We start from the raw sequence: 9,719 nt of genomic DNA, 5'->3' as shown, positions 1-9,719 counted from the left end.
ATTGATATCAAACACAGGAGACACACTGTTAAGAGATAGAGCGGGGGAAAACAGGGGATATGTACATAGAAACCCACTGCCATCAAGTTGGTTTCGACTCATAGCCCCCCCCTTAAGGTTTCCAAGGCTGTAAATCTCTTCGGAAGCAGGCTGCTACATCTTTCTCCTGGGAAGCCACAGGTCGTTTTGAACTGCCAACCTTTCGGTGAGCAGTCGATTGCCTTAACCACTGCACCACCAGGGCTCCTATATATAAAAGGACTACCAAAAAAATAAACAATAAAATGTAGTCTCGTGTAGTTCATGTGAAAATCCGACCAGGACAACTATGGGCAGGTATTTATGCTTCTCTACGGACTAACTGATTTTCATTGATTTTTCCAGGAAAAACTGTCAAAACTAAACCATTAGAAATGAAAAATAGAACATCAGTGACAGATTTCATCCTCTTGGGCCTGACAGATAATCCAGAAGTACAGGTTGTGATTTTCTTCTTTTTATTTCTCACTTATCTACTGAGTGTCACTGGAAACCTAATCATCATTACTCTCACCCTGCTGGATTCCCATCTGAAGACGCCCATGTATTTCTTCCTCAGGAATTTCTCCTTCTTAGAAATTTCATTTACTTCGGTCTGTAATCCTAGATTTTTGGTCAGCATCATAACTGGGGACAAATCTATTTCCTATAATGCTTGTGCAGTTCAGCTATTTTTCTTCATCTTCCTCGGTTCAACTGAGTTTTTCCTCCTAGCTTTTATGTCTTATGATCGGTATGTGGCTATCTGCAAACCTCTACATTATACAACTATCATGAGTAGCAAGATCTGCTACCAACTTGTAATCAGCTCTTGGCTGGCTGGTTTCTTGGTTATCTTTCCACCATTGATCATGGGCCTAGAGCTGGATTTCTGTGACTCTAACATCATTGATCACTTCACCTGTGACTCTGCTCCATTACTGCAGATCTCTTGTACAGACACGAGTACTCTAGAGCTCATGAGCTTTGTTTTAGCTGTGTTTACTCTCTTGTCCACTCTTTCATTAGTAATTCTCTCCTACACTTACATCCTTAGAACAATTCTGAGACTCCCCTCAGCTCAACAAAGAAAAAAGGCCTTCTCAACCTGTTCCTCCCATATGATTGTTGTGTCCATCTCTTATGGAAGCTGCATCTTCATGTATGTGAAAACATCAGCAACAGAAGGAGTAGCTTTGACGAAAGGAGTAGCTATGCTCAATACCTCTGCAGCTCCTATGCTTAACCCATTTATTTATACCCTGAGGAACCAGCAAGTGAAACAAGCATTTAAGGATATTATAAAAAAGACACTTTCCTCAGAAACATTGATCTGAGTGCAGTTGATAACTGAAACACTCACAAAGCAGTTTTGACCAGAGAATCAATAAATATTTCACTGTTTAATTTCTTCTGTCTTCTTACTTTCATCACTTCTCAGAAATACAACTGTTTATTCTATGTTGGATTTTATGTTCTTACAAGTCCTCCTTATATGAATTTAAGCATAAAATCATTATGAACTGAATTGAAACATTTTCCTATGGCACAATACAAAGATTGGACTAAAGTCATCTCCTATATTAATTATGTGGTTCAAGTAATATGTATTATGATGATGTTAATTGCTGCCTAATTTATTTGAGCAGAATAAGTTACTGGTTTTTTTAAGTTATTATATGTATGCATGAATGAATATGTATGGCTGTGTGTGTGTGTGTGTATCTCCACTCTTTAAATGTTTTTTTCTTTGAAATGATACTTAGAAGAAAGTCACCATATGGAATACAGGAATAACTGATATACATAGGGGAAAAAAGACAAACAGTAAATTAATAATTAAACAATGTGGAAGAGGGGGAGATTACTTTTTACACTGAGAAGAAATTTAACTAGCAATTTACTTACAGCCTATGCAAAATTTCCTTAAAATACATTAAATATAATTTATACTTAGATTTTCTTTGTCTTTGGAGAAATTTATTCTTCTAGTGCTTAAAAATAAAAATAGTATAACAAACTATGCCATTAAGAACTCTATGCATGTAGAGTTTTTCTAATCAGTGTTTACTTAAATGAAAGGGCAGTAGTATATAATCATGATTCTATAAAAGATTTCTACAGGGAGCTATAAACATTTGGCTTGGGAGTGATCCTCTCTGGGGACCTTTCTTACAAAGTGTGATTTAGGACTCTATAAGTATAAAATATCCTAGAAAACAGTATTTTTCTCTCTTTGTCAGTTTTCCCAGTTTATTTTTATAAGGCTCATCCATTGTGTTATGTAGGATAATATTGGTTGCCAAATACACATCCAAAATAAAAAGAGCTTAAGGAGAAAAAACGAAAAAACAAACAAAAAAAAGATTTATTAGAGTGATAATTTTAGGAAGACCTTCAAGGTCATCAGAGTTCTGCTTTGGTCGGGAGCCAGAAAGGGGGATTATATATGCCATGGCTTATTCTTGTTCTCAGCCTCACTCTTTTATGCTTCCCTGTCTCTCTGTCCCCCACATCATATGTTTGTTTTATTTTTGTTTCCTTCTTCCTTAATAGTCTTTTGTCACGTGATAAATAGTGCAGCTTTTTAAAGCTTTCAGTTCACTCTTTTTAGTTCAAAAGACCTCTGCCACTGAATCTGATAGAAATGCCATTTGGAAGAAGTTGATTGACCCATCTTTGAATAGGTACCAATCACTAGACCACCTCTTTGATCTGGGAGGATCGGTTATATGATTAGTAGCAGTAGTATGTTGGTTAAGTTTAGGGGTCCTGGAGTTAGGCTGCCTCAGTTATACTCTGGCTCTATCACTTACAAGCTTGAGGCTTTGGGAAACATTTTGCTCCTCTGGGATTCAGGTTTTTCCATGTAAAGTAGGGACAATAACTGTGCTTAATTCATAGATTTGTTGCAATGATTATACGTAAATTATACATCTAGAACACTGCTGCTCCCTTGGAAAGCACTCAGTAATGTCAGTAACGTTATTGTTATAATGGCTACTAATTACTTTACATAGCCTGGGTCACACTGTATACTGAGAGGTGGGGTGGGGGCTGGAAGTTACTCTTGCTACAGAGCGAAGGGGAAATTTTTCATAGGTAAGGAAAATACCATTCAAGTTTGTTTCAGCCAAATCAATACGGCCAATTTGGTTGTATGGAAAGTATGCATACCTGCCGATGCAGAGGCACTTCACAAGGCCAAGGGCACACAGGGAGGCATATCAAAAGTCTTTAAAGGGTGACATTGCCTTGATAAACTTATAAAAGTCAAAGATTTGTCCTTTGCCTTGCCCAAGTGTCAGATTTGGAATCCTGCCAATCACACTCAAAAGAGAGTCAAATATATAGATAGCAACCCTATAGGACAGAATAGAAGTGCCACATAGAGTTTCCAAGGAGTGGCTGCTGGATTCGAACTGCCACCCTTCTGGTTTGCAGCTGTAGCTCTTAACCACTGCACCACTAGGGTTCCAAAGATATAAAGCATAATGTAAATTTGTTGTTGTTGTTATTAGCCGCCCTCAGGTCAGCACTGATTCATGGTGACTCCATGCACAGTGGAACAAAATTCTGCCGGGTTCTGCACCATCCCCATAATCAACTGCATATCAGACCATTGTGATCCATAGGTTTTCACTGGCTGATTTTTTAAGTAGATTGCCAGGCCTTTCTTCCTTGTCTATTTTAGTGCAGAAATTCTGCCAAAACCTGTTCAGCATCATAGCAACAAGCAAGCCTCCAACTGATGGGACAGGTGGTGGCTGCACGTGAGGTGTATTGTCTGGGAACCGACTCCAAGAATCCCATATGGAAGGCAAATATTCCACCAGTGAACAATCATTGCCCCCCCAATGTAAATTTAATCACTTAAAAAAAAAAAAAAAGGTTTCTAGTACCTATAATTTTCATCTTTCCTATGTAGAGAGCCACATTTTTGGCATCAGCATAAAGGGGAAACCGAGTATCGGGGACAAAAGAATGGCAAAGAAAATGGATATCATTATTTTTGGGTGTTGCTGTTGTTTTTATTTTTAATTTTAAGTAGATATAAAAATACATGATACATCATCCCTCCCCCTAATATCCCCTATGAAAAACCTGGATGCTCTAGGCTCCATGTTTTTCTTCACTAGCTTATGCTAAATCAATACTGCTAAAATCTGTCTTTGGTTATTGTATTTATAAATTAAACTATACTTACTATATTTGCATCAGATTTATTTATGTATTTATACCCAAATGCTCTGTTCTCATTAATTATTGATACTCCTCTAGTCTCTCGTGCAAGATTACTGTCTGTTAAAGCATTTAGATATTAATTATGTTTGTCATGTTGTTTAACCATCGCCAATATCCATTTCCAAATTTTTCCGTCAACCTTAGAAGAAACTCAATGTCCCCTAGTATTTTTTACGGTATTGAACTTGGTATGTGATCTCCTAAGCTTTTTTTCTGGATCTGGATTCTCCAGAAATAGCTTTTTTTTGTTTTTCCTTTTCTCTTTTTTCTCTATTCTGTTATGTTCCTTTCTTTGTTTTTTTGAGTGTGCTGGATGATTATTATTTTCCATCTCATTTTTTCATAGGATGTATTATTTTATATATATATATTATTTTTCCTTTCTGTTAGCCAAATATTTAGAAGTATACGCTTGTAAGGCACAATGTTGTACACAGCTCCCATTATATTTTTTATAAATCCCATTATCCCCTTTGCCTGGATATTTGATATTCTGAACTAAATAAATCAATAAAAAATTAGAATTATAAACATGGTATATGTTTGACATTTTCTTTAAAAGACTTGTGCATGCATGAGTTGTATCTATCAAAATCCACTAATTCATCCCCACAGCTCATAATACAGCATACACTTTCTTTATGCTTCCTTTTAAGAATGTGGCCATGTCATTCTATTGGTGATACTTGATCACGTATAAAAGGATCACCCTATTTAACACATTGGAGTATACAAACCAAAAAAAACCAAACTCGTTGCCGTCGAGTCGATTGCAATTCCTAGCGACCCTATAGGACAGAGCACAACCGCCCCACATGGTTTCCAAGGAGCACCTGGTGGAATCGAACTGCTGACCTTTTGGTTAGCAGCCATAGATTTTAACCACTACATCACCAGGGTTTCCATCAGAATATATAAGGATAGAAAAAGTATCTGTCAATATTCTTATCAAAAAGAAAACTGCATTTGATTTTGGGGACAAATAATGGGGAAGATTTTGAGTCGCTTCCTTCCACTCACAGGTGCACTCATTTTCTCGAGGTGATTCCTTTACTGATTTGATGCTGCAGATTTTTATTGTCACTTCCTTCTTTTCTTATGTATGGTTATTTTCTAATTACAAATCCACATTACTTTTAGTTGTTGCTTGTTGCCGCCTAATCAGCTCTGACTATTGGCAACCCCATAAACAAAACATAGAGTGGTCTTGCACCATCTTCACAATCATTGTTTTGCTTGATTCCTTTGTTGTGACCACTGTTTACCTTGAATGCCTTCTGCCTTATGGGGCTCATCTTCCATCACTGTATCAGACAATACTCTGTTATGATTTACAGGGTTTTCAGTGGCTGACTTTCAGAAGTAGATCACCAGGCCGCTCTTCCTAGACAGTCTTTTCTGGAAATGTCACTGAAACCTGTCCACCATGGATGACCCTGCTGGTATTTAAAATACCAGGGTCATAGCTTTCAGCATCATAGCAACATGAAAACCATCACAGTATAACAAACTGACAGACAGGTGATGGTATTTTGTGTTAGTGTGGAATATTTCAAAATGTTTGCATGGTTGTGAGAGTGTTTATTCCATCCACGTGTATTCTATAATTATGCTGATGCAGACTGTCATGACTATTTTAGCTAGTTTCCTTTTCAACACTAGAAGTCTCAGCTTCTCCTACCTAACTATCTCAGTTAACACAATTCTCTCTTCACATCTTCCAAAGGTTACTGAAATATTTTATTCAGTAATAGTCCCATTCCTACTCTCTTCTTCAATTTGGGTACACTTTACATCATTTGGAAACCCTGGTAGCATAGTGGTTAAGAGCTACGTCTGCTAACCAAAAGGTCAGCAGTTTGAATCCACCAGGTGCTCCTTGGAAACCCTTGGGGCAGTTCTACTCTGCCCTATAGAGTCGTTATGAGTCGGAATTGACTCGAAAGCAATGGGACTGGGTTTTTTGGTTTCGTTTACATCATTTGCAGCCCTGGTGGTGCAATGGTTAAGAGCTCAGCTGCTAATCAAAAGGTCAGTTCAATCCACCAGCCACTCCTTGGAAACCCTATGGGCAGTTCTACCCTTTCTTATAGGGTCACTATGAGTCAGAATTGATTTGACAACAATGGGTTTGATTTTTTTTTTTTTTACATCATTTAGGATATTTTGCTATGGAGTTATAGAAAAAGCCTGCAGTGTGTAATTTGTTAAAAGTTCTTGAATTACAATTTCTGCAGAAAATTCCTCTTGTATTTAAGTAGGAATATAATAAAGTAACTTGAATATTTATAAGCATGTGGTGTGATTTCTGGACAGTTTTTCTTGATATCATAGGCACAACTAAATGCCCAAGTCTATATTGCTACTGTATGAGTGAGATTATAGAGGCCCTGGTCAAGTAAGAGAATAATATAAATGGAAATATGCACTGCCTGTTTTATAAAAAGGTTCCAAGGAAATTAGTAATTACTCACTAAAGGTTTTAAAGGTGAATGTAAAGACAAACAGAACAATATTGGAAGAGTCATTCATGTTTTCTAGGGTTAATTCAATAAAGTATAGAATACATAGCCAGCTTTGACAATGAAGAACCAAGCAAGATAACACCTTAAAAACCCTAAAAATCATCTTCAATCCTTCTTTGTGTTTTACAAAACATTTTTTTTTATTACAAAACCTATAAAATCCTTCATTTCAAGAGTTTCTCACCTCATTTAAAATAAGTAATTTTTTACTAAGTAGCCCTGGTGGTACAATGGTTAAGTACTCAGCAACTAGCTGAAAGGTTGACAGTTCGAATTCACCAGTAGCTCCTTGAGAGAAAGACCTGGTGATCTGCTTCTGCAAAGATTACAGCCTAAAAAACCTTAACAGGGTAGTTCTCTGCTGTATCACCTGGGGTCAGTATGTGTCAAATCCATTTGATGGCACCTATCTATCAACAACAATTTACTGGGTTATCAACAACAAAAACAATTTCTTACTGGCGCTTACCACAAACACAAATCATGAACACTTGATAAAATGTCAATAAACATAGTACGAATTGAGAATAAATTTTGGGGGTTGGACCATGGGAAGCTGTGGCATGAAATTATAAATCCTAGTTTAATATTAATGAAAGCAAAAAAAAAAAAAATCAATCCCAAATCTACACTCACCATTAACAATGAACCTTCACTTACACAGTATTTATCAAGGGAAATTCATTTAATTATGAGACAGTAGGACATTAAGTAGTGTTTTCATTCACTGGACAAATATTTATTACAGATTATGACAGTGTTTAATCTGGAAATATAGTCTTAAACATACCAAAAGAACTAAACCAAATCCATTGCTGCCATCAAGTCAATTCTAACTCATAGCATCCCTATACACACACCAAAAAAACACTGTATAAGTAATCAAAGAAAGAATATAACATAATCTTTATGAACTTCCTTACTATTTTTGTTTTAACCAAGCACTTGATGATTTGATTGAAATGTCTTTTCCAATTTTAATATTATAATTATTTTAAAGGAGATTTAATTACATAAAAATTACCCTTTTTAATTTTACAGTTTAATGATTTTATCAGACACATATAAGTGTGTAATCACAGTGGGGCTGACCTAATAGTAACAGATAGATGATAAATAAGAGTCCTTGGGTGGCAAGAAGAGTTAGTGCTCTCACTGCTAACTGAAATATTGGTGGTTCAAGTTCACCCAGAGTCACCTCAGAAGAAAGGTCAGGTGACCTACTTCTGAAAAAGCATCCATTGAAAACCCTATTGAGGAGAGTTGATTTTCAAACCTGGTGCTATAGACAGAAGCACAAAGCCATCTGTCCACAACAAAGACCCCCGAAATATGTAAAACAGAGACAAAAGCCAATCCTGGAACACAGTGTCAGATGAAGAGAAAAAGAACTCAATCAAGCACCGAAAGGAATAACAACTGACAGAGAACAGAGAACAAGGAGAGATATGAGAGGAGGCCCCCTTATCAGGTAAAGTGGCACAGATTTGCCATCTTGGACTGCAGTCTGAGATCAGTGGACAGGAAGTATGGAAAAGCAGCTTCATGGAGTTCCCATCAGGAGACAGAGCACCAACTGTACTTGCCCTGTTGCACCATAGCTGAGTGACTGGCCTGCCCACTGGACAAGGAGGTAAAAAGTATTGTGCCCACAGATGAGCAAATAACAAAGAATGTAAAGCACGCCTGTTCAGCCTTAAACAAAATAAAACAAAAAATGTAGAATGAAGCAAACAAATCTACAAACAGTAAATGACAAAAATAGTTACTGAACGTACCAAAGACAGCAGACAATATCAAAACATACAAAAAAAAAAAAAAAAAAAAGGACAGGATGGTTTCAGTAGACAAACAAAACACCAGACGACCTTCCAGTAGAAAAGAAGGCACTGGAACTACCTGATAGGGAATTCAAATCTCTAATATTCAGAACTATACAAGAGTTGAAGCAAAAAGCAGACAAAAATGAAGGAGAAATAGAAAAATTCATGGCAAAGCAGACAAATTAAAGAAAAAAATACAAAATAATGGAAGAATCCAGGAAAATAATACAGAAACAAAATGTCAAAATAAATTCAGAATCAGAAATCATACAAAAACAACGATTAAATATCTCAAAGGTAAACTGCAAGATTTCAGAAATGGCAGTGTCATAGAAGGTCTTAGGAAAAGGTTTGAAACAATGGAAAAGAGAATCAGTGAAATTGAAGAGGAATACTCGTATACTGCTGTGTTTGAAGAAAAAAATCCAAAAAAAGACCAAAGAAAAATGAAGAAACCCTGAGAATGATGCAGGATTCAAACAAACAAAAATTTGCGAGTGATTAGGGTTCCACAACAGGGGGAGAAAACAGAAAAGACAGAGAAGATCCTTGAAGAATTGTTGACAGAAAATTTCCCTAATATCATGAAAGATGAAAAGCTGACCACCCAAGAAACTCAGCGAAACCCGTATATAATAGACCACAAAAGAAAATCACCAAAGCATATTGTATTCACACTCACTAAAACTAAAGACAAAGAAAGAATTCTGAGAGCACCTCGAGAAACAGAGGGTGAAGAAAAAGATTAAACTCTGATTACTCTGCAGAAACCATGCAAGCAAGAAGGCAATGAAATAACATATGTAAAACCTTGAAAGAAAAAAATTGCCAACCAAAAATAATATATCCTGCAAAACTCTCAGTCAAATATGATGGTGAAATTAGGACATTTCCAGATAAACAGAAATTAAGGGACTATGTAAACACCAAACCAAATTTACAAGAATTATAAAAGGGAATCCTTTGGTTTGAGAACAAACAACATCAGAGGACAACCTGAATCTAGGACACAAGATCATACCAGCCAGAGGCCAACCTAGAAAATGAACTCAAAAGGACTATTCAAAACCAAAAGATTTACAACAGGGAATTGCAGTGACCATCAAGA

The 9,719-nt window shown here is 36.4% G+C and overlaps 1 protein-coding gene across 1 annotated transcript; it reads left to right on the top strand.

The window, feature by feature from the left end:
* The first annotated feature begins 226 nt into the window (after positions 1-226).
* On the top strand, positions 227-1,370 carry LOC100657031 (olfactory receptor 6C76). Its single transcript, XM_010597516.3, has one exon. It carries the CDS (start codon positions 414-416, stop codon positions 1,353-1,355), a length of 942 nt encoding a protein of 313 aa, XP_010595818.3. The 5' UTR covers positions 227-413; the 3' UTR covers positions 1,356-1,370.
* Positions 1,371-9,719: the final 8,349 nt, after the last annotated feature.

This window comes from Loxodonta africana, chromosome 4, assembly GCF_030014295.1.
Source record: "Loxodonta africana isolate mLoxAfr1 chromosome 4, mLoxAfr1.hap2, whole genome shotgun sequence".
Classification (NCBI taxonomy): Eukaryota; Metazoa; Chordata; class Mammalia; order Proboscidea; family Elephantidae; genus Loxodonta; species Loxodonta africana.
The sequence above is the reverse complement of the archived record's forward strand: the minus strand, read 5'-3'. Positions and strand labels throughout refer to the sequence as shown.

Bases quoted from the DNA above. Each gene is read 5' to 3' on its own strand.
- LOC100657031 (XM_010597516.3), top strand. From the start codon at position 414: ATGAAAAATAGAACATCAGTGACAGATTTCATCCTCTTGGGCCTGACA.